Below are 26,449 nucleotides of genomic sequence, written 5' to 3' on the forward strand. Positions count from 1 at the left end.
ATCATGTCAGGGATAATAGGTGTTTGGTGGGGATTGAGCCAAGTTTCTGTAAGGAAGAGTATATCTGGGGAGTGTGTGCTAATGAGTTCATTAATTTCATGTATGTGAGCAGGTGGGAGTGGCAGTTGGGAAGAATGCAGGTGTATGAAATTCATTGTTTTAGTGGAGTGTTGTGTTGGGGTTTGATGTGGATGTTTGTGTGCTTTATATTAGGCTTTTGTGTAGCAACCTGTGGCAAAAAAAGGCTAACAGTGAACACAGGAGGAAACAGAGAAGACTATAGCTTCAACCCTTAGCTCTGTCCTCACTTTACTTTTGACGCCGGGCGAATGGACGCCCAGCGAACAGTGCTTATATACCCAAAGTAACCCAGAAGTAACTTTGTCAGAGATCACAATAGCAGTCCGTAAATTGATCCTGGGTGCTTATTGTAGGTACACTGACCTCTGCAGGCAGCTTGAAGCAGATAGAATGAGAGACTTTGTTGGTGTTGGGATGTGCTCTGTGTTGCACTCAGGCAAGTTGAAGCCCATATTGAGCATGGAGTAACCTCAGTTAAATAATATATTAAGATCTACGAATTATCATCTCATGATACTTAATGTTAAAGGACATTTTTACCGCGCACTATCACCAGCGAAGTGGTCCCCTGGCGCTCTGGTGGCTCTGTAAAGGGATGGGAGAGGGGGTTACTGGGAAGGAGCTGGAAAAGTGCACGAGAGCAGTGATGTGCTGTTGGCGGCCTCAGCCCGGTGGGTCTGTTGGCTGGGCCTGGGGTTATTTGCAGCCGGTAGTCGTTGTGCACTGTTGTGCGAGTCTATGTGTGTTTTTGTTTTGTTGTAGCCATGTAGTGAAGTTTGTACGGTTTGTTGTGCTGTAGGTTTGTGGTTGTGTTTGGTTTGGAGTTTGAGAGATGTATGCAGAAGGGGAAATTTTTAGTGCAGTTGATTAGTTGGCATCTCTAGCCTGACTTGAGGCGGTGGGTTTCTGTATTCTCCCCAGATGGGTTTCGGTAGCACCCCTATGCATCTGTCATGATCTGAGTCCATCCAGCCTTCAAGGTCCCTTTTACATATAGCCCCCTGCTCCCCCAGTCTGCCTCGCAGTGCTACCCATCTTCTCTTCCCTTCCCACTCATACAGCCACTGCACCTGCCTACGCCCACGTATCCCGACAATTCCAGCCACTGTGGTACCTGTTGGGAACTAAGGGGCGAGTGCGTATGTTGGGTGGGATTAGGTAGGGTTTATTGATTCCGTCTCCGTGGGTGTCGCCGGTGATACCCTCTACCCGGTGAGACTCGTCATGGTGCCGTGGGAGCTTCCCAGTGGGTTCTGGGAGCTGTCGGTGTCTGGTTTAGTCTAGTCATCTAGTCAAATCAAACTGCTGCCATCAGCTGCCCATTGAACTGAACTAGCCAGAGCCATAGTGGGTGTAAAATTGGATTACTGTGATGGACTTTATGCAGGAAGTGCTCATCACATTGCCTCGTGCCTACAACCACTACAAGATACTGCTGCTTATACAGTAACCCACACCACAGATGTGTGCATACCACACCCATATCCAGATGGCTACACTGGCTGCCAGTAAAAGCAATAATCACGTACCAACTTCTTATTAATCATAAGGCTCCACATGGCAAAACTCCTAAATATCTTAAGCAGCACTTGAAACAGCATGTGTCCTCCTGACCTCAAAAGCAGAAAAAGAGGCACTATGAATATGGATTTTTTTCGCCGCACACAAGCAGTAGTTAGCATGCTTTATATTGACTGCTAAGCAATGGAACATTCTTCAGGTTGACCTGCGGAATACAACTGGCTTTTACGCTTTCAGGAACCAAGAGAAAACCTTCTTGTTCTAAATGTTTGAACAGCTCCTGGTCCCACGTTTCTTTGATGCGTTCCTTCTTTTTTCTGTTTCTTGCATCTCTCTTAACTCAACAGAACCCTTTCCCAAGCTGGCTACTCCTGGGTTATGGTAGTCAACATCGCGTGCTTAGATATTCTGGAGTTGCAGTGCCTAAACTCTCCCTCCCCTGCCTCGTTGCCAGGCTTTTTAAAGGGTGGGAACAATAACATAACTATGTATAGAAATGTAAACTTCTAACAACAAAGATGGCGCAGACTTTCGACTGGTTCATCCCTACTGCCAAGTAGCCACACATGGCGAATCATAATATGTAGTGCAAAGTGATCAAGTCATTAATTTGAGAACACAACTTCAATGCAACCTGTTCTGAAATGAATGAAGCCAATTATTCAGCTAGTGAGAAATCAGTGGAATTGGGTGGGGAAATCCAGGCAGAGGGACAGTGAATGCAACATGGCTGGGGAATTCAGCACCAGAAGGACAGTCACTAGATAAATAGACCACCACCTCAAATACACAAAATGGACCCCATTAGGACTTTCCTTCTTGATTTTGGACTCTTCCTAACATAGAAAGAAGCCCTATTGTCATTAGATATTGTCTGACCATACTGAGAGAGATTAGTAGCAGGTCCTGGCGTAACCAGACCGTGAATCTTCATCAGGGTACTGTGGCTACCTCTACAATAAGCTGGTAGGTTTTGTGAAGTTGAGTTTGAACCACTCACAAATGTGCTGCACTTGACCCAGGGCAGTGTTCATGCATACACATTGACAGGTTCGCTACCTACCATTGCTGTTCTGAATATGCTAATTCTTGATTTGGTTAGGGAGATATCTTTGTATTTCAGCACATTTTAACTTTAGTTCATCATGTTTTCTTCTTTAGGTTATAAAATGCTGGGCAGCAATTGCCTGGGAGGCCAACAAACCACTCTCTATTGAGGAGATAGAGGTTGCCCCACCGAAGGACCATGAAGTGAGGATTAAGGTAAAGAAAATGTTTTTTAAATTACTACTATTTCTGAACATGTTACTAGCACTTGGTTTCTTAACAGTACTTAATATGTTATTGAAGACTCAATTCACCAGAATTGTCCATGTCACGGGTTGTAGAGAACCCATTCTATCGTTGGCACTCTGATGGCTAGGAACCGGAAGACTGAGTCACAATAGGCTGCGCACAGAAGAGCAATGTGTTGTGCATAAGGCTTTCCGGGCTTCAGACTGTGAATGCAGGTTGCCAGAGCCTGCATCAGGTGAGTGTGTGGCAGTGCATCAGGTGAGTGTGTGGCAGTGCATCAGGGGTAGAGGGTTGGTGTGGGATACGCAGCGGAGGGGGGAGCAGATAAGGGCCCCCGAAAGGGGCTGGGAGAGGGCTGTGAACAGAAGAACGACATTGCAGATGCAGAGATTTTAACCTAGAATCTGCAAGGTGTCTCTTTTGTACACTGGCCCTCATTAGGACCCTGGCGTTAAGGGGTTAAGGGCGCCTTACTACGAGGTCCCTTTGCGGCTCCCGACCTTAACGGCTGGTCTGAACCAGCCGTTAAAGTAGGGACCCACAAAGGGACTTTGAAGGTAATTATGGTACCGCAATTTGCGGTACCGTAATTACCGCCTTCCCCATTCCCATTGAGCCCTATGGGGCAAAAATGGGAATGGGGAAGGGCCAATGGTAAATGGGGAATTACCGCCCCGCCAACCTTGGAATGGGATGGTAATTCCCCATTTCACCATGGCGGAGTCGGTTACCGGCGTTAACCATGGCGCTAATAGCGCCATTAGTTAACGCCGGGGTCCTAATGAGGGCCACTGTCTTCAGACATAGATCCTGTTCAATGGATTTGCACATGGATTGCAATTAAATATATACGAATATGAATCTAAATGGTGATACAAGTATAACACACGAGAGATACCTGCTTTGTGCATGCCAGCAGGAGATCTGTAATCAAGTTTTGGATGGAGATTGATTATCTTCTCTTATAAAGGGTATTGTGTGCATACTATTCATTGAGCAACAGGGACGCCATTTCAAATCGTACTGATCCTGAGATGTTAGAGGTTTAGTTTCCACCAATTGTAATATACAGAAATGTGTCTAGACCTGAGTCTGAGGCGCTCCCACCAAACTAACTAGTTAGAGAAAAATCTCATATGAGATACGTCACCACGCTATATATGCTGTGTTCAATAATCATTAAACAATAAAAAAAAACAGTTCAATTGAATCTCAAAAGGACAGCCAACACAGGTTTCAACCTTTTCATAAATGTAAACATAATTAATTGTATACAAGACACAGATTCACATTTTGTTACCAAACAAATACCATATAACAAATCAGAAGACAATGAACATTATGAGGAAAAACAAGCATTCACATGAATTAAAAATGAAGCATCATTACATAAAAAGAAGACATACATAATAAAGAAAAGAGAACACAAATTAATAAACATGTGAGCTGACTTCAATTGGATCAGATCAAGTTCGCAAATTGCAATTTAATTGTCTCTTCTTCATGCCTTCCCCAGAACCAAGTAAACCTCACCCTCAATTTACTAGCACAATTCAAATGATTTACCTATTGGAAAGTGAAATAGCACTACAACCACAACATTAGAAGTCAGGCACTGGATACGATGTGCATGAGAAAGACAACTTCACCACCTCTGTGCGCCAGTCTACTATAAACAAACTAGTACAAACCACCCTTCATAAATGAACATCACACCAGTCCTACCTTACATTGGGTTTACCCCAGCAATACACAACCATACTGTGCCCAAATTGATGGTGTAATGTGGACATGAACGCAGCTAACCTTATCATGAGTGTCGACTCACAACAAAGGGTTGTGTTGTCACGGTAACCTTATCTGTGGAGTAAACAGCGTATTCCATTAGGTTGAATTTCATACAAACATGTATTTTTATATGAGCCTTATTCCCTGCCACACTAGACATCCTGATTGCTTCTGTCTGATTTAGCTCTTTTGTATGTTGTTCTAGATTTAACAATTTGGAGCAATTTGAAGTTAAGCGTATAGCCTCTTATTGATTGATTGTGTTTTAGGGAGTGCTATTTGGTAAGATACCAACGTGTGTTTTATGTCCACATTACACTATCACTTTAGTTATGGTTTATTTTTGTTAAAAATAAAATGTCAAACCTTGAGAATGATAAGAAAAATTTGTGAGTCTCACATTCCTGACTCCTCACATTGGTCTATCTGAGAGCAAGGAGAATAACATCACTTCTCCCAGGGTAGGGTCCAATCATACCCCCTTTTATAACTGAAGAAAGATTTAAAAACAGTCACATTCTCTGTTAGTGGACTGGAACCCTTAGGAAGACAGGAAAACCCCTTCTCTGTACCCATTCTCGGGCGGGGTTTGTTTTTCAACCTCTAACCAACCAGACTATTCATCCCTCTAGGAAAGCTGTGGAGGGTAACACTTTTATAAACTCTTCTTCCCCTGGTCTTATCAAGTACCCAGTAGGAATAAAATCATAATTTCCGAAGAGCTTCTGGTGGAAGTTCCATCAGGCTCAGCTGTGTATGTTACACCCATAAGTGGAAGAGGTGAAAAGGAATGTTAAGGGTGCTACACAAGTTAAGAGAGGTGAGCTGGTTGCACTTTTGGTACATGAAACCCCATGGAACTCTCTACCCCAGTCTGATATTAGGCAAGGAGAAACAAATTGAGATGGAGGGGGGGGGGGCAGACATCTTTTTGCCTAACTTGCAGTGGGTTACAGAGAAAATCTCTAAATCCAGTTACACACAGAATGTGTTAAGCTTAATACAGGAAGAAAACAAAACTCCAGAAACCTCCATAATAACAGAGATTTATCTCCCAGAGGGAGCAGGAGACTGCATTACACTTGAAACTATGCCAGTTCTGGTTGATACTTTAGAAAGTGATGGTACATCTGAACAGCTAATAGAGGTCTCTTTAGTTAAGGCTCCAGATAAAGGAAACCACAACATTTCTGCTCCATTGTTACCCACGGAGAACCTTGAAACTTTAGAGAAGTCTCCCAATCCAAGATTTTTCAGACCTCCTCAATGGGTGATATTTCCACCCCGTCTGATGAAGATATTATATCAAGATCAGTAACTTCTCTGACCGATGACAGTGAAGAGGAACTTATTCTTTCATGACAGGAATTTGGGCTTCCTCTAGATTATCAACCCTTGTGAGAGGAAGAAATACCAAGTATTGTACCTCCATCTCCACCCTTGAATCAGAAATGGTGTTTCTCTTGAGGGGAGCATAGTCATCAGGCGAGGTATGGCCCCTCAAATAGAATTGTTCTCCCCACCACGCCATTGTTAAAAAGGTGACATTCATGGTGGCCAATATAAGGCCACAAGGGCTGAACCATCTTATACAGGTATCCCATGTGTCCAACCCTGTGATGTTCTAACAGAAAGCAGAAAGGAACCTATTCCCAAAGGGAAGAAAAATAAGAGAAGGGCAAGAAAGAAACCAGAGAGAATGTTTTGGACTGGGGATAAAGCCACATATAGAATACCAGTGGTTTTCCAAAATAAGACTATGTGGGTCCACTTAGACACTGGAAGTAAAACCTAAGCTATACAAGCCAGTTTGTTACCATAATGCTGGATGATTTTTAGTAAACTGTGTACATGGACAACCTGAGAAATATCCCATTACTGTTCTTAATGTCAACATTTTGGGAAAACATGGTTTAATACCTTTAATATTGATAGATGACCATCCCATTTCCTTAGTTTTGGGTACTGAAGTTCCATGTTTTAACAAATGGGTCTTTAAAATCACCCGGCAGAACTTAAAAAGTGAGGCAACTATTGTCAACAGTAGGAAAATAATCATGTCCTATACACTTGCCTGGTAAATCAGAGGTTTGTGAAACTTCCAATGACTGTGATTTAGACAATAACTGAGAAATTGGAATTTCTAATAAAAATACATTGGTGGCCAGAATGAAGGGGAAGGTGGAATCTGGCCCAGGAGTTCCAGTCTTTAGGGGAAGGGTATGTGGAGAATCATGCAGACCCTACACTAAAACCGTCCCTAAAGTCCCCTCCTAGGTAGCCAGGAAAGGGCAGATGCTTCCTGGTCATAATCTTGGGGGTGGTGTACTGCAGGAGGATTACCTGGGTGAAGACAAAACCCAGGGTGGTGGGAAGAGAAATAATCCTACCACAGACTGAGAGGAGGAATTGGCTTATTTCCATTTTCATATATCTCGGCCTCCTACTAAGGATGGAAAGATACATTCTAAAGAAGTAGCTCAATATAGTGTTGAACCCAAACAACACATAATTTATATCCTTAAATCCCCATATCCTCCAAAATGCCAAAGGTATGCCAAAAGGATCAACTATGTGTCCTTTCCTGTCCCATCTGCCTCTAGAAAGGTTAAACCTTATGATTGCTCTCTTAATAACATCAAGAGAGGTAAAGTCATCTCTAAACCTTTTAAAGAAGAAAACTACATTTCTCTGAAGTGGACTAAATGTTCCAGAATCCCTCAGGGACTCTGACGAAGAAGAGGGCTGGGAGGCAATGCAGGAGCCAAGGATAGGCAGGCAGGCCGAATAACTTTTGGCAAGTTTAGGTAATTAGTCCTAAGGTCCTGTACCTGAAGCCAATTAACCCACCTGAGGGGCATAAAAGGCTGCAGCAGGAAGGAGCAGTAGAAAGAAGCCGGAGTAGGAGCAGGAAAGTCAGCAGGTCCAGTAGCAGTAGAAACAGAGCACAAGGATGGCAGTTCCCTAGGAGGAAGCTCTGTACTCCAAATCATCTGGAATACCTTGCCAGTAACTATAGACATCTTAATTCATGCTCACGTGCACATAAAAGTGAGTGAAAGTTGTCTGCGGAAGTGGCAAGTCATTTTGACAAGGGAACTGTAGCACACGCTTATATAAGTGAAGCTAAAGTAACCGTGAGTAGAGAAAGCCTTGCGTTTCCCCATTGTAAACTGTAAACTGTTGCCGTATGTTTGTATGCCTCCTATTAAGAGGAGAACGTCGCCGGTAAGCCTTATGAAGCAGAAGCTGACTTTCCAGCAATGTTACAGGTTCATTTAACATCAAAGAGTTGCGCACCTAAAACTGTGTTTCCCACTACCGTTTGATGTACAACGCTGACCAAAAAGAGGGAACGCACATCTTTGAAGTGGTAGTTCATTATAAAAACAAAATTGTGTGTACCTAATTTAATTTCTATAAAGAAACTAACTTCTTGTAACATACTGAACACTTATGTAGCAGTAGCAGAAGTTGCTGAAGACAAACGAAGAACAAGTATTATCCAAGCCAGTAAACCAAACCATGTTAAAGTGAAACCAGCTCAAGTAAGAACTGAACACCGTTGTTTTGAAGCTAATGGATCCTCAGAGTACTCTGATACAATGGTGACAAGCTTATGTGAGAACCTAGAAGGTGTCTCACCCGCTAGTCCGCGGGGATATGTCATCCAGGTGGCCAAGACACGGCCATCGCTTTTGGATCCAATTCCTGGGGGTGGACCAGTCCACGAGGATCACCTGGATGAGGGGTCTCCAGGGAGTTGAAGTGGGGCACCGTAGCGCGAAATGTGGTTTCCAGGTAGGATACCTAGGAATTCAACCCCCCCCTTTTCTGAAACAAAGACTTTCTCACTGACAATTCACCATGAGCGACAACTGACAAACACCAGAGCCGTATAGCTGACATGTCCCATCACTATGGACAGGCAAGGTCAGGCAATTACGGATTATTACCCACACCTGACTTTCATCACACTTCCAGACACAGATAAAAGACAGAGCACAAAAGCACACTCTGAGCGAGGCAAACCACACAAGGAAACAGCAGTTCCAAGATGGCAGTTTAATACAACGAGAAAGATGGCGAGACCAGAGAGAGTCGCAAATAGCTAAGTATACGTGACCTCTAAAGAACGTTACTTTTGTAAGCTTTGGAAAGTAAGAAACCAACCAGGAACTAAGGCTGATCAAACCTGCACAATGTGATGGAGTTACCCGGGCCTCTCCTGAGTCGTAAACCAAGGCGGGGAGGAGCAATTGCTGTTGTGGTACTGTCCTTGGCTCCTACAACAATGTGGAGTCAGAAAAGACAGCACAGCCGCGCGTCATAGAGACCGATACCAAACCAGCTTGTGTTTTGAAAAAAGGTTGTAAGCGGCAACATTGTACAAAGAGAACATTGTGTGAGGCTTTTGCAAAGAGCGACGTGGATATAATTTGAAACCAAAGGGAGTTATTGAACTTTGGGAGAAAAGATACCATACACAGAGTGGTGCAGCGCCAGGTGGGTACTCATTCAAAAGTCTTCGTTAGGTATCCAACTGATGCTGAGTGTGAGAAAAGAGTATTGAGATTGAAGTGGTCGTGCAACGGGTCAAGCTAAATGCCTAAAGTCTTTGATAGTATAAAGTACAACACAATTGGTCTGAGCCAAGCTGAGGGAGAATAATTGAGTGAAAGAAAGGGATCTGGGCCCGGCTCAGGGGAATCCAGGGTGAACCGTGAGTCACCTGAGAAAGAATTATCTGAACATAGTTTGAAAGGGATCTCAGCCCAGAAGAGGGGGACCCAACGTTGAACTTTGTGTTTTGAAAAGTATCTGAGCCCGGCTGAAAGGAATCCAGAGTGAACACCCACATTGAGTGCTGGAAAAAGGAAAGAACGTTTTCGTGTTGTTTTTGTATACCAGGCCCTCTGAATTACGAGACTTGCAAGAAGTAAAGAGGCTTGGACACAGAAGGTCTTGAACTGTGAAAGTGGAACTGTATCCTCATGCCGCAGAAACCAGAGTGTGTGCTTTGCTCGAGTGAAATACTTTGTCCTGTGCTGAAAGTGTGGGGAAGGGAGGCCAACGGCCTGAATATCCTGACTTAACATCTTTTTCATGAGCATCATCCCACCTTATTTTTAAATTAGTGGTAAGGATTGGCAATAGGTTTTTTAGTATGGGCCCTTTTTAATGTACCTTGTTGTAAATCACAGTGCTTACATTTCTAGGAGTTCCTAGCAGCAGTGGAAGCACGGCTATTGCCATGTTTTCTGGCAGCACTGTTCACAGACGGGCTCAAATAAAACCAATGAAGACCTAAAAGGAAGAAATATTGATGAAATAAGGTGGTAAGGACCGGTCATTCACACTAGGCAAGTCAGGAGTCATGGTAGAACCCTGCTGGAACTTCTGTCAGCAGAGCATGGGTCAGGTGTAGTAGTCCTAACAGGTAGGACCAGAGGGAGATGGGGAGGGTGTAGGGGCGGTAAGCAAGACTAGCAACAAGGAATTAAAGGGCCTCGTCCACATAATCTCAGAATAGGCCCAAGTATGCTGGGCTTGCAGCACCTTCACTCTGAAACATTTTCATTAGCATTAACAACCTGATAGTTATACCTTTTTAATAATGTAGTAATTTTAACTGTTAAGTAGCTTGTGTGCCCAAAATAAAGTCTATTTATCCATGAATTAGTTTAAAGTTGCATTTATAAATATGTATTGAATCTACAAGCAAGAGCTGCACTTACCACCTCACCTTCTTCACCTGGCCCTTCCATTCCCACACAAGTAAATCTGGTAATGTGCTATTTACGAGTGCAATAAATCAGGCAAGTTTGCACAATGCACTCCTGTACCTGCCCCACTCTCCTGCTGACACATGGTACAAACTGCTGATTGGGGTAGAGGGACCTATGAAAGACGAGCTCTCCACATACATGGGAGATAACAGGCGGCATGGATCTCAAGCTCATGCTGTACCTGTTCTTTGCAAGTGAAACATGCACTGTTACAGCCTATATGTGCAATTTGTCTGTTGAGGGAGTTTGCCCTTGCTCGTACCATGCTGCACCTGCACATGTTTAGGAAGAAACCTTGCACTGTTGTTACACATGCTGGCTCTGTGCCTGTACCAGTATGCGAGGCCAGCTTGCACTGGTCCTGTCTGTGCCATAAATGTACCAATTTAAGTGAATTGTGCAGAGCCCCTTGCGATCAGTTGATCTGCCAATGCTGTACTTGCTTTTGATTCTGGTATGATGAGCCTGTACATGTTTGCTCAGGACTTCCACTGCCCCTGCCCCTGTTGTACCTGATTGTGAGGGGAACATGCCTTGCCCTACCGTGAGAAACCTGAAGGTGTCTCACCCGCTAGACTCCAGAGATCTCTTTCGTCCAGGTGGTCAGGACACGGCCATTGCTATTGGATCCAGTTCCTAGGGGTGGACCAGTGGAGGAAGATCACCTGGACAGGGCGGGTAGTCTTTGAGGAGTGGAAGTGGGACATCGAAGGTTGAGATGTGTTACCCCCTTTTCCACTTTCTTTTAACCCCTTTTCCCCATATTTAGAAGCTCTGCCCCCCCATTTCCAAGAAGAACACTTTCTTACACCCTGACAGACAACGGACTAACACCGATTTGGCTGATGTCCTGACATATGTTTTATTGTTATTCTGCCAGTTTTGATTTGCTTATACTTTCATTGATAAATATAATGTGAAAACTCATGAAGGGGTCATAACTTGCGCTTTATAAAACCATAAAAATAAATTAAAAAATCACTACCCTAACGAGTATAGAGTCCCCTTCTGGCTCACTTTGCCCGATTTTTAGCTTAGGACATCTTGGCAAGAGCCAATTGCTTCTGGAAAATCAGGTGAACTCAAAAAGATGGGGGTTGGCGGGTTGCGTGCCTGGCCGCATTGGTGTGAAGCTCAAATTGAATGCACACGGGGGGCATTAAGGGCTGGGTCAGACACATGGACAATTTAGTGGGCATTTTTGCAAACATCATATTATCATATTGCACTCTGCTTTAAAGTAGTTGCCCTTTTGTTTACAGAGCTTCAGGGATTTGGGCGTCAGAGTGAGGATTCCAATCTCGGTAGGAAGTCGACATTACCTCAATACACCACAGTTGCTTAACAGTAAACTGCCTTAAAAATACTGTTCAGTAAGCGCAATATAGAGTACACAGTATCTCCCATGTTTTACAGGACAAAGACCCGCCTCACCACGTCATGGCTCCAACACAGAAGTAAGTATGCCGACAGCAAGTTCATACTATACTACTGTACAGTTGCGGGTCCCTATGGCGTTATGGCCAGCTGCATGAATTATCCATAAAAGCACATAAACATAAAACTATAAAAAGTGGTAGGACTAGGGGCATCAAGTACTGCAACCAATTAATCTGGGTGTCACAGTTCCTGAGACGTTCGCCCAATTGATTGGCAAGGCAGGCGTAACACATAGACGCCACCACCACCATCAATGTAGAGTTCCGGGAATGCTGCCTAGGTGCTTGAATGGACACCTACGTTGCTCTCTCATCCAACTGGCACTGCCCCTCTGGCCAGCCCATGAAGGAATGGGAGCGGGCACTATTCAATGGCAACGAAATGCCCAGTGGTGAAATGGGAAACAGCATCACGAAAAGGTGCATATGGGCAGTGTCACCAATAGATTGGGCCCAAAGCATTGCCGAAAGAGGTGCCTGATTTGGCTTTTTCACCTGATCAAAAGAGCAAGATGTTAAGAATTCGGTGGCATGTACTGTAGGACTAGGCATGTTCAATGAGTTTTATTAAATATGCTTAACCTGGTTTGATACATGTGCATTGAGCTTTGGTTGATACACAAATGGTGTGATGTTTATTACTAATGTATTGTGTGATTTTTTTTTAAGGCATCAATTCAAGGCAAAAGGTCATACGATTTCACTTGCAGCAATATCATTAGGAATCTAATTTCACATCGGATTCCTCCATTTGTTTGTAGTTGATTTCCCTGGCAGGCTCTGCTCTTTTTACTGTCTGTCTGGGGAGACTGGTGTTACTTTGGGTAGATCTACTCTGCCAGACATTACCACCCAAATATGAGCCATTGTGTATAGCCGTGCGGGACTTCAGATGGGGTAGTTCAGCCGACATCGCCACAAGCATGAGAAATGTCAGACTACTGGTAGTCTAGTTTAGCTTCCCTCATGCCATTAAGTGTATGACTACTCTAGTAAGGCCTGTGCATGTTTGGCGTAAGCACTGCATGGGTTCTTTTATCCGTCTTTGCATAGCTGCAAAGTTGTTTCTTTAAGTACACTACAAACACTTTCCTTGCAACCATTCTTTCTTCATTAGCATCAGGGCTAGAAATGTGGACCTGCACTAACGGAATAAGCCGTCACTCCTTTCCAGTCTGTATTGCCACTCCTACTGTGCCACCTTTTTTCCCCCCTTCTCTGGCTGGGCCATACCACTCCCTGCTACCCCGTCTCTTCCTCTCAACTCCATTACCTATACCCTATTCTCCCAGCCCCGTCCATTTAATTGCTGTTATGCCGGCTCTGTCCCTCACTGCACACTCGAACTCCAGAGATGGCCGCTATGAACATAGAAAAGGGACATACATCTTGCTCTTTCTGTAAAGGAAATCAGGCTTATGCTACCCTTGTGCTTTGCTCTGGCACACCATGTCTCGGGTTAGCAGGCCATTACCGGTCAAGCCCGCGCCCCCCCAACCAGCTGCTTAACGCTACAATGCTATCGAAAAATAGATTATTTCTCCTGATGCCCTCTTTCATATAAATAGGTCTACTGAGACGTCTCTTTGTATTTGCCTTCACAGATTGAGGCATCAGCGATTTGTCGCTCAGATGATCACGCGCTGAAGGGGCAATTAGCTAATCTGAAATTCCCAGTGATCCTAGGCCACGAAGGAGCCGGGATTGTTGAGAGTGTTGGAAAAGCAGTGACATCAATAAAACCAGGTGATGAAATAAGTGCAAAAGTTTCTTTAAAGTCCAACAGCTTTCAGTGAACAAGGCCTTGACAATTACTGGATTTCTTTAAGTTCATTCATTACTGCACAGATTTTTGTTTTTAGCATTTTAATGAAGGTATAGGAGTATGTGTTTGGCTGTTGTGCCTCAATATAATTTGCAAATGACAGTATTTTGCACACTTAAATGAAGATTTGAAACTGTTTTAAAACAATGGGCTTATTCACAAATAACTGGCATCTCAGAAAAGCGCAAATCAGTTTATTTATTTGCAAAGGTCACCCGTGCCTTTAGGGAGGGCTGGAGAGCAGCACAAGCACTTTGCAGCCATGTCCCCATAAACACTTTCGGACGTCAATTTCTAAGACTCTGGAGTAGGATCCGAGATATCAAAAAAATGCATTAAAAGTTTACATATTGTCTTAGTCCTCAGATACGAGCTAGAATTATCTATATACGCACACCAATTTACTGTATAGTAAATATTATCTTCAATAGGTAAATGTACACAAGCACTTATGGTGCAGGGGAGGAATACAGACTGACACTGGGTCTGATGAACATATAGTGAAAAAATGTCTACTACTTGAAACACTCCTGTCCCCTCTGCACACCACAAACTGAATAACACAGTCAAAGATTTATGAAAAAAAATTGATATTTTTACTAATGTTTTTAAAAATTGGGCCCGATTCCACAGGCATTGGTTATGCAATACAATTTCATTACAATATGAACAAAAATATACAAAAATGCACTGTGACCCCCTACAACTCTCGGGGTACAACTTAGTAGTGCAGTTATCTGGAGCTCAATGCGTTTCGGGGAGTAGACCCCTTTTTCAGGTGCAAACCATTCTGAAAAAATGTACATAAAAGAAACAGAGTTCAATTCATTTCAAGCTCCACACAATTCAATAGCGAGGTCACAGTAATTTACACCTATACAATTTTATTGTTGTATACAACCATTTATATTTAAAAATTCATAGCTCTTTTAATTCTTGGAAAATTTCCCTAGTTAGGATTCTCTATGCAAAATGCTTCACACACTTCAACATGAAAAACACCATTATGTACATGTATGCCACACCGCTGATCTAAATAAAAATTCACGCTGTCATTAGTGACCCTATTGGCAGGAAACTACTCATAATGGCTTAATCCTAAATAGAGGGCTGGCACACCGCAAACCTATTCAATCCTATATTTTGTCCAGTCTGTGTGTAGGTAGGCCTTCATTCAGCTATATCATCTGATCTGTGAGATTCTGTGTGTATACTATTATGATGATAAGCACAGTTGTAACCTCAATTCCCATGTTATATCTAGATATACATATACTGAATGTCCGGGTTTTACTAATGTGTGATATCCATCCTCAACTGGTTCTGGCTAAATGCCTAAGATCTGAGAAAATTTCAACAGTAATTGTGAATCTAGTACCTGTGGTCACAGTGGACCGACGTCAGTTCCAGCGTTGATGTTTGTACCATATGGCCCCATGGGGGTGACTGTCAGAGGGACTACCCCTTTGTGCGTGTTAATACTTCGGTTGCAGTGACCTCTAAATAGTTTTTCACCCGGTGAACACAATCCTATAGAGGCAAAATCCAATTTTAGGTATATAGGTGCTAGATTTAATTAGAGACTAACGCCTGTAGATCAGTAAAACTCACCTACGGCTGTCAATATGGGCAATATGAGTGGGGACGTCATCCAAACGTGAGAGAAAAGCCAATCGCTTCGGCAGTCCAATGTGCGGATCACTAAACATCAAACTCATCTATGGAAAACATGATGTAATTACAGTCTATCCACCTTAATCTTGGTGAAATATCGGCATAAACAATAACTTGTGTTCTGTCCCCCGACAAACGTTCAACCTGTATCTATTTTCGTATATAGAGGGATAGTATAGCTCAAGCGTGAATAGGTTAAGCTAAAAATGGCGGCAGGTAAAATCTGTCGAAAGCACCTCTTGTAACTTTGCATATCTGGAAAATGCACATTCCAGGAGGTATCCACCAAACACCCTGTATCTACAAAAGATAACTTACCAGCAAAAAAATCGCGGCAAAGCGGCAATTGCAAATGTATTCTGGTCACTGTCAGAGACTGCCGGATCGCGTGTCACTAGAGGAAGCATGTGACTATGTTTATATCGGATAGCTCCTCCCCACGTAGCGTATAGGGCTAGAACATTAAATAACTCACCCTTGAGGGAATCTGCTAGGTCTTATTCAACAGAAACATGGAGACGTATGTCACGTGAGGACTCATGTATCACACTCTATTTAGATGGGAATCGTAGTTCGCAACGTTCTGAAAGAAGGCAGGAAGTCCTAACTTGCTAATAAAAGTTACCTTTAAACGCATGATGAAGTGCGTTCCAAATCTCATAAAATAACTGTTTAAAAAAAATAACCCCAATGCAGTTTGAGGTATTTCTAGCAGAGTCTGACACCAAAGTGAACTGAATTTCACTACTATGTACCAGCAACACAATATATGGTACAGAGTATAGTCAGCAACACCCCAGTACTCCAAAAGTGGTACTCCCATTTATACTGATTAAAGGAACTATTCGAATGCGACAGATATATGCAGCAAAAAGAATCTTAAGTTTTGACTTGGACCGTCCATTTGAAACAGTTAATAACAGTGCCGGTACTTCCGTGAAAGTCTGCGAGCGGCTGCCGTCCCGCCCGCCATGTCAGACCTGGCGGGCCGGATGGCAGCCACCCACAGACTCAGAGTGTGCGGTCTTTCCATCTGTGCCTTTTCAATCGGCACTATACTGTCCCACTTTGAAACCCTGTTGCCTGCAGATTGCAACGTACACACTGCTTTTGCTCAATGTCCATTCCCATTCCTTTCGGATTCAAGCCCCATCTGGCCCACTCTGCACAACTATATTTTTCAGATGGTTGTGTGCCACGCTGTGGTAGCCTAATCCTGCCTGCTTGACCTTTCCTCCAGGGAGGCTGCTAACCTTGCGCCTGCTGGCCCCTGTTCCACATGTCTTTGGCACCTCGCTGGCCAAACCATTGTGCCCCATCCATCACACTGTGAGTTTTCCAGCTTCTCCTACCATTTTCTGTTCTAATCTCCCACACATAGAGCCTGGAACCCTCAATCCCATTAGCCAGCATGTGCCGATCTTTCCTGCCTTGTGTTTGTTTGTTTGTTTGTTTCCAACTAAAATGCACTTGTTAGCCCAGCACTGCCTTAGAAAGAAAGCCGCTGCCACCCTGAGAGCACGCGCCTTGATGCTGCCCTTTCCTTTGCCATCCCTGCACCACATCTTCCCTTTGTCCCATGTGTTAGTGTTGAAAAAATGTGATAGTGATGCATTTAGAAGGGTGGAATGTCATGCCAGGTTAAGAAGGAGGAATGTGTGAGGTAGTATTATGGAAGACGGAAAGAGACCAGAAGCTGTAATTCAAGACCTGCATGGACCCCGTCCTTTGTTGATCGATCCCTCTAAATGTGAATGTGTGCATTTACTGTATTAAAGATTGCATCCAACCTCGGACATTCCATTTACCACAGACTCCAACACCACTCAGGCATGTGTCTGCCCACCTATCTCAGCAGTGGAATGGTTCTCTGCTCCCATTCATTTACTGATATTGGCATTGGAGCCTGAAAGGTCTCAGTAGTTCCACCACACATAACCAAAGCTACAGCAGAGGGATGAGGGGGGCAGAAACAGAGTGTAGCGGCAATCTGCAGAATCACAGACGGGGCAACACTGGTCTCGAGCTTCAGGGTGTGAGCGGCATGAAGTGGTTTATTTGTAGCGTAAGGAGGTGCAGAGCTAATATTAGTGTAGGGCTGAGAAGTTGATGAATTTAGAGGTGTGAAATGTACAATCTGGCACTAGCAGAGTTTTTAGTACATTTTGAAGGTTTTGGTAGAGCGTCAACAAATTGAGTCTTTGTGCTTTGTTTGGAAATGCAACTTATTAATACAACCATATTTCTAATTGGCCTCATTGTGTCAAATTATTTTTTTTAATGAAATTGAATGTATATAGTTGTGTCAACAAGTGTTTCATGCTGCTTTATTTCAGCAATTATCAGGACTTCATAAGTAATCAAAGAGGTACCAATTGTCAAAAGAATAAGTGAATTCATTTTATTTTACATTTTTATATAGCATGAACCAGGCAACAAGTGCAACAGAGTGCTTTACTATGTCAACTTACACAAAATAAAAATTGTTTACTATTTACATAGAATACAGTTAAAAATAGACTCATGAATGAACCAACACAAAACATAAAAAAATAAACTCTGGGGATTAAAATACAACATTCAAGGACCGCGATTTTAAAACTTTACGAAACTTGAAATATTCAGACATCAATCCTAGTTCAGGAGGAAGTGTATTCCAACAATTTACAGATGCACCAGAGAAAAGAAGGATTCAGCAAAGCTGGTCTTTTGAATCTAGGTACCTCAGGATGAAGAAGAGTCATGGCTACAAATTCCCCTGACACCTCCAGAAATATCTAATTTGTCAGCTACATAAGAAGGAGTCTGGAAGTTGATGGCTTTCTACATGGTGCAAATTAATTTATCACACATGTTTTACTCCAGTGGAAGCCAATGCAAACCTTTTAAAGATAGTGAAATATGATCATATTTCTTAGCCCCATAAACTAAATGAACAGCAGCGTTAAAAACGTCTTTTAATGGGGCCAGGAGGATTGGGCAGACATACTAAAAGAGAATTTCCAAAATCGATTAATAATACTGAGCATTGCACCCAGAGTCCAAAGTGAGCCATAGAAAGAAAAGGGTTGACAGCTCTCAAGGTAAAAAGGTGGTAATGCTCAGATTTTACTAAATAATTTATTTGTGGCACTGATGAAAGATGGGGACCTAAAATTAAATGAAACTCAAGGATTAGCAAATCCCCGCAAAAACGCCCCTGGATCATGCCCCTCCAGCATCATGCCAGTGGTTTCGCCGAAATCCCCATGGAGTCCTATGGACTCCGAAAATTGGACTTACATCCGCTTACCACCAGTTGTAATCCTGCAGTAAAGCCACGAGTGCAAGCGGGGGTAACCGATTTTGCCAGTTTTTCAGCTGATTTACCACCGAAATGCCGCCTAACAGGTTCATTAATAAACCAAAATGTTGTGAGATGAGAATGGGCGCTGGCATAAGAAGCAGGAGGCAAGCATGAAGAGCAGGTGGAAGCAAGCACTGCTTCCTGAAGCTAAATGGGCCTTCGGCCAGTACTACTACTTAAAGAGAAAACCAAGTGAGTGGGGGATGAACCGCGTAATCACCTGCACTGGGCGTATACCAAGTATACTGATGAGGGGTTCAAAAGAGCATGCTGCACATGCCTTGGTTTGGGGCCACACCAAGAGTGCCTCAGGACATTAACTTGGAGACAAGAGGAACCTTTAGGTTGATCACATGACCCACCGCAGACCATACATAATAAGTAAAGCGGAAGTCTCACACTCCAGAGAAGACTACCTTATCCGTCAGGATGCACACAGAGAACCTGCTCCCTCATAGAATGAAGAGCATGAACCATTGAGGAACCTGACATACGGTTTGACTGCATCTGGAGCGAGCCACTGGCCTCCCTTGGACCTGTACCTGGACCCACCTGCTAGGCAAAAAACCTTGGGGTCATCTTTGACTCCACTCTCTCCTTCACCTCTCACATTTCGTATATCTCTAAAAATTCTAACCATCAGCTACACCTCCTCAGAGGTCCTAAACCTTTTCTCACTTTCCCCCAGCTGCTCACTGTCTCCAGAGCCTTGGTTCTCTTTAGGCTGGACTACTGCAACAGCCTCTTCCTCAGCCTCCCCTCTTCTACCCTGCGCCCTCTTCAACTCATCCAGAACAGAACTGCAAGACTTATCCTTGTCCTCAAGCCCAGGGAGGCATCTCTCTGGCGCTTGAATCCCTTCACTGGCTCCCTGTGGCTGCAAGGGTCAAGTTCAAGACCCTTTGCATTGTCCACAAGGCTTCCTGGTGCCTGCTGCCTACCTAAATACTGTCCCTAACGAGCCCTCCGTTCATCTACCTCCAAACCTCTGCGAGTGAGCCTGTTTTCCAAGCAGAGATTTGGAGGCAGATCCTTATCCTCATCAGGTGCCTCCCTCTGGAATAGCCTCCGTGCCACCATCTATTTTGAGCCATATCTACTTAAGTTCCAGAAACTCCTCAAGACCTTCCTATTCTCTTCCTTCCATCTCCCTCTTTCCTGCTAACCTAGCTCTCTGCTCTTTCCCTCCTCTTCCTTACAGCTTGCTGACTGGCTGCCTGGTGCACCTCAGAGTCTCACAAGTCCTGGGACCCACACCAGTCCTCTCTCGCACTTGCCTCAGGGCCCTACACCCCACTGTCATTGCACTTGAGAAATAACCCAAGAGAGTTGCTCTCTCTCAACTTACCCCAGTCTCCAGGGACGTGTGCACTTGGACCTCCCCCTCCCTGTGACTGCATGTGCACCTGCATGATCCGAATGCAGCATGCCTGAAGATCGTCTGTCTGTTCTCCCTTGTCCACACTCCTTAATTGCACTGGTAAAACTGCAGAATCATGTCAGGTCTATTTGCTGTGTCTTGACTGTTAAATGATTTTGTAAGCACATATCTGCCTGTGCAGACTTATCGCCTCAGAATTTCATGGGTCTGAGCGGCTGTTGGTTTTTTCCTCATGTTCCCACCCTCCTTGAGCACTTTGAAACACTTGCCTGTGTATAGGTGCTTTATAAATGATATGATATACGATAAGCCATTGAAACGCGTCTATACACAAGTGTTTCAAGGTGCAACGTGGCAAGGGAGGGGGAACAGAGGGAAGACGAAGGCAAGGATCCTACTAGGCCAGGTGTCATTCAGATCGCACAAGTGCGGGGGAAGAGGAAGTGGGCGGGGCAAGGGGGAGGGGACAGTGCATTACAAGGGATTATAGAATAAATAACAATAAGCAAAAGTACGGCCATCTGGTGGCAAGTGCAAGAGTAAGTGCAGACATCGGGTGTCAAGTGCTGGTAGCGGGACTGAAGGGATACAGGAGACAGTCCGCAAGTGCGGGGGTTGCCCGGAGGGCAATGCAGGTGTGTGACTGGCGGCGGAGGGGACCTGTGCCAGAGATCAGAGGGTGGCCAGGTAACCAGTGAAGTTTCAGTTGCAGCCAGGAATTTTGCAGCGGAGAGGAGGAGAAAAAGCAGTAGCAAAGAGAAATGTTTTGAGGTCCTTCCGGAACGAGAGATGATTCCCCTCAAGTTTATGGGAGGCAGGGAGGCTGTTGCAGAGGAAAGCCCCAGCCGAAGAAAGATCTGCCACCAATGTGTTGCTTGGAGAAGCGACTGACCTTGAGGGAGTTGGAGGCGGATACATAAACAATACCATACCATACCAATAAAGCACACATTCCTGCAACTATCAAAACCATTCAACTACCAGTTCTTCCAATAAAGTTTGCGCGCCTACACTATGTACAAAACCATGGACCCCAGAACCATGTGACCAACCCTAAGTAGTGGATCACATATTGAAACCACCATGCCTTGATAAAGCCCCTTAGGTCGAAACAAGTGTTGGCTGTTCTGTTCCATCACAAATGCACCACTGTTTCTACGATTATAATTGTAATCTGTCACAGGGACAGGTCTGACACTGATGCATTGCTACTTGTGTATACTAAACGTGCGTCACATTGCAGACTAATAAAACACACCAGAGAACTCCTTGAAAAACGCTGCAAGTGCAAAGTTGCAATTGGCCCCTCTTTTCTCCTACTTCTTAAAGAGGCAAGGAGTAGCATTCAACTTGTGCTGAAGCTGGTGTCATTATGATTTCTCTTTTTAAAAGCGTGCCCTATGTGATGAATCTGAACATTAAAAACAGGAGAGGGTTTAGCGGTTTACAGTCTATCGTTGATGAGGCACATAGGCCCTGTGCTCTCAGATTCACAACCAGCTGAAGCATTTTCAGAGCATGCGATTGTCATGATTTCTGAAGTAGGTTGTTTGTAAATACCACAAGGTCTACAATAAGTTAGCGAGCACACTCCTATTTAATGTCAACTATGCTTTGTTCAGCTTTGCTGAATGAAGTAGATCAGAGTGGCTTCTTAGCTTTAAATATTCAAAATGGCGTTATCTTCCGTCACACTACATTTACAAAAGAATGCAGTGCAGAGAAATATAACAAAAAATTCTTCCAGCACAACAACAAGCTGTAGTGGTGTCCTTTGCAAGAGTTTGCGGTTACAATTTGCACTATGTGACAGTGCACCACAAAAATGTACGCTAGAAGCAACTACATACGCACTTAAGTTAATTTTAAGCAACTATGACAATGGAGGGTGGGGCATTTCTAGAGCAACACATACAATAAAGCACGCTTGGGTTAAGTTCTACTGTGGGAAATCATTTTAAAATAATTGTTTTTAAAGAACAGCTGTGCCTGGGCCGCACTGCAAAAGCGCCCCAAGTCTTTGTCCCACACATAGCTAGCCACACCTTTCAAACCAGCAATTACAAATGTTATGCCAACACTGATTGTACTGCTTGCCAGGAGGAACGTCCCTCTTTTAGCGCACAATTATAATTTCACTAAAATCAGAGTTCACCTGCCACGTGCCGGAGGCTGTGCAAGGCTGTCATCTGTTATTAATGGCCCAGCATTTACCAAATATTCCCACACGGGTTGCCTTACGTGTTTGTTTAAAAAAAAAAAAAAAATCCCAAACTGGAACAGTTGTACGAAATTAAAAAGGACCTCACTTTGGGGAACTGGATTTTGAAAGGTGCTAGGACTACCTACCAGCACCTTTGCCAGTTTTACGGTGGGCTGGTGAATCGGCAGGTGAATCTGCACCTTTGCTTTTAAATATGTACAATCTTCATCAGAACACTGACGCCCGTTATAGCACTAGCCTTTTAATAGACACTTGCCAAATCCTCCATGATAGCTGTAAATAGATGTTTCACTGTCATTCGTGTTCCTTTATACATCCTCAATAGGTATGCAGTGACGAAATAGTGCCATATAATAAACTTGAATTGGTTAAAAGGTGAGTGAATGGTCAATCATATTTTTACAATACAATTGAAAAACATAGGTTTTACTAGGTGGGGAGGCTAGAACCCACATCTCCTGTGTGCTGTTTGATTCCCAGGCATGCATAGAGATCTAGGTCACCTCGTTGTCGTTTCACAAGAGGGGACACATCTCCTAGTACCCTTCAACCCTCTCACCCCAACTACCCAATAAACCACCCCTGAAAAAGCTGCAAAAATCACAAAACGGCCTTTCACCTACTGCGGTGACGTGGCACTCTTCCACCACTCCTACTTGCAATGGAAATGCAGGCTACACTCAGGCAAAGTGGGACACGTCCCATATTGTTGCTCACGGCCCTACTAATCGCCCACCTCCGCCCACTTTGATGGTTGCATTCAGAGCCGAGACTTTACGGTGTAAGAGGCAAAAGAGCAGCATCTGAGCACACTGTAGCTGGCCGGCTTGTTAGAAGCATGCAGCTCAAGAGCAACAAATTATTTAAAAAAAGAAAACCCCATGCCAATACAGAATCTATACATGCGTACAAAACGCATTTACTGTTAAATTCAAATCTGTCTTTCCAAAAATCAGCAATACATTTTCAAATTTACAAAACATGTATGAGTGATTTTTGTTATCAGTTTGGAAGAGTGGCACAAAATAAAGTTCAATGTAATGGCAGCTGATTTAATGGCTGACATCAAGATGGCCGAACATCAAGATGGCCAAAATAAACAGAAGGGAAGAACCAGTGATTAGACGTGCACTGTTTGGCAGGGACTAAGGTTCTTACACTTTTGACATACTAAGGCATCCACCACTGCATTTAACTTACAGCAATTTACTGCATTGCACACTTTATATCTTATCTTGTTAAACGGCTGAAGTGAATTGAGAGCCTCAATCCCAGTTGTCATGGTTGCTCGCTTCTCCAAGCTGGCATTCGTCTAGCCTCTGGTGTATCAGTGCTCTGCCTGTGATCATGGGTGGACTGGCCCGTAGGGACCGCTGGACGTTTCCCATCAGGCCTCTGCACAATGTGCCTCTTTTGTGTGGTAACCTATTTTATTCCCCCTCCCCCAAGAAAAAGTGTTGGGTTTGCACAAAATGTGTAATATGAGGCCACTTTGAAAATGATGTCCAGGGACTCTTTTGGTTCCCAGTCCACCCCTGCCTGTGATGTGCACTTGAGCACGTAGCTGCCTCAGAATGGCATGCCTGTGTGCACTGTGGAGAGGGCACGCTGTGCAGGCATGAAGGCCTCTGTTCCGCCAATGAGCCACCACATGGTTAACTGATAAAAAGCTCCTGTACTCGTCCTAACATTCAGACCCATCTCTGCTCATCTTAGTGACTAGGATTGGGGCAACACTTAGTTGTCTAATCCTTTTGGATTCCCTGGAGAGTGATCTGCTGGGCTCTGCTTCTTTCCTCCGTGCAAGTGTAGTAGGGGGAACTTGGTCTAGCATCCAAACTATATAAGGACTCAACATACACTATTGTGTGCCTTGAATGGCCCAAAACCCTCTCCCTATTCTACAGCACCCCACTATCAGAGGCCCTGGAAATAAGTACTGAGAACCAAAAAAGGCCCTGGAAATAATTTTCAAAGTGGCCCCATATTACACATTTTCAGCAAGCCCAAGCTTTTTCTAGAGAAAATTTGGAAATAACACAGAAAAGAGGCCCAGGGTGCAGAGTCCCACTGGGAAATCTCCAGAGGACCCTATGGGCCAGTCCACCCCTGCCCACTATTCCCACGGACCGATTATTCTTTTCATCTTTTACTACTATCTGCACTCCTTGTTCTCAGTCACAATACTTAGAATTCAATTACACATGACTTTCACTAGCAGGCCGTTACACTCAGAATATAGTTAGATGGAATGGAAATGGGATTAATAGCCATCTCAAAAGAAAAAGAAAACTACCTCACCTTAAAAGAATAAAAAAATTAAAGGAAAATAGAAGGTTGTTTTCCTCCAAGAAACATGCTTAGCTGATTCAGAGACTTCGAAACTGCAATATGTTGACTGGGAACCCTGCAATTGCTGTTCTGCACAGAAAGCTAAGCTCCTGGTGTCTCCTCTGGATGTTCATAATGACCAAGAAGAGTTTAGGATAGTGACATGTATTAGTCTAGAAGAGACAAGGTTGATGTGGGTGGATGTAGACTTCTCCTGTGGTACCTACTGATGTCCTTGTGATCTTATAAGTATTAATCACAGTACTTCATGGTCACAATATTTTGATTGATAACGATTTAAACAAACCATCATCAGAATCTTGAATACACTCAGTAAGGTGAATGATATCCTGCTTAAAGATAAGCAGACGCTGCAGCCGTTTATGAAAAACCTGGGCCTGGCGGATACATAGTAAGTTGCTAATACCAGCACCAGGAAATATACGTTTTATTCTCCATTGCACACTTACTTTTCAAAAATGGATTATATCGTTATTGACCATACTATTGGCCTTTCTAATTGACGTGTGGTTGCTAGTAGCCTGCATAGATAATTGCATCTGCACCTTGCACATAGCTAGATCGACTCATTGTGTTTGCCTGCACAAACATTGTATAGCTTTTTGTACCTGGCTGAGTACATAGACCATAGCTAGATTATATAGCTAAACTGGTCTGTTATAGTTTGCCTGCATCCCTAGCACATAGCTAGTTTGATTCATTGTAATGGGCAGCATAGCAATCGCATTGCAAGTATTGTATCTGCCTGAATACCTAGCACAAGGTAGACACTTGTGTGTCTCATCCGCTCCTTCAGTCTGAGATGCTACTCACATGCGGATGATACTCAGATCCTGATTCGTCTAGATGTTGAGCAGGCCGAGATGTCATCTCCCTCTTTCAGTGTCTCTCAGCCGTGGGAGACTGGATGAACCACAACTGGCTGAAACTCAATGGTGACAAGATCGAGGTACTGGTTGTGGATTCCCCTCCGGTTGCTTCACTTTAGGTGTCTTCATTCTGGCCGCTCACCCTCAGATCCCTCCCTGTTCCCGTCTTGACCGTTAAGAATCTGCAGGTTGTGATCTCTGCATCTCTTTCGAGGGAACACCAGGTTTTGGCGGTGTGTAAGGCAGGACACTTCCATTTGAGGATCTTGAGGAAGGTTCTCCCCCTTATACACCCTATGTTAAGTGTTAGGGAGAATTCTCAAGAATGTGCTAATTTCCCATACCTTTTGAGACCCCCAGCAACTTTGCTGGATTTGTAAACAGGGACGTCATTTCACCAAAATGCCAGGGATAGCAGAAGTAATATCAGAATGCAACGCCCCCAAGAGTGACATCACGGGAAGTGATGCCATTTGACCATGCCCCCATGTGACATCACAGGAAGTGGCATCTGTTAAGATGGATTTCTGAACTCTGACCTGGTGGGCAGAGGTTCAGAAGGCCAGCCTAGTTTCTTGGAACAGGGTAACCTCTGGACAAGCCACACCAATCAAGGAAGCTATGGCAGGCGGTCAAGACTAAGTCTCAGGAGGGGTGAGGGTGACTGAAAGACCTCAATGAGCACACCGAGTAAGGACACATACAAATTACTCCCAGACTGGTGTTATATCAAAAATATAAACACATTTATTACAAGGCCTTTGTAACTCAGACCCTAGCCAAAGAATCACAGCAATACTAAGTAAATCAACACAACACTATCAATAAAATGTATATATAAGACATTGGGTGTAAAGGGTTAAA

General features: G+C 43.9%; 1 protein-coding gene across 1 annotated transcript in view; it reads left to right on the plus strand.

Annotated features, from left to right (window-relative positions):
* LOC138515901 (alcohol dehydrogenase 1-like) overlaps nucleotides 1–26,449 on the plus strand; it is a 438,132-nt gene that overhangs the window by 41,571 nt on the left and 370,112 nt on the right. The window contains exons 2-3 of the mRNA XM_069630662.1: nucleotides 2,764–2,865; nucleotides 13,519–13,660. Of these exons, the coding sequence (XP_069486763.1) occupies nucleotides 2,764–2,865; nucleotides 13,519–13,660 (244 nt within the window). The remainder of the gene's footprint in view (nucleotides 1–2,763; nucleotides 2,866–13,518; nucleotides 13,661–26,449) is intronic.

Source organism: Ambystoma mexicanum, chromosome 6q, assembly GCF_040938575.1.
Source record: "Ambystoma mexicanum isolate Mex_15411 chromosome 6q, UKY_AmexF1_1, whole genome shotgun sequence".
Taxonomy (NCBI): Eukaryota; Metazoa; Chordata; class Amphibia; order Caudata; family Ambystomatidae; genus Ambystoma; species Ambystoma mexicanum.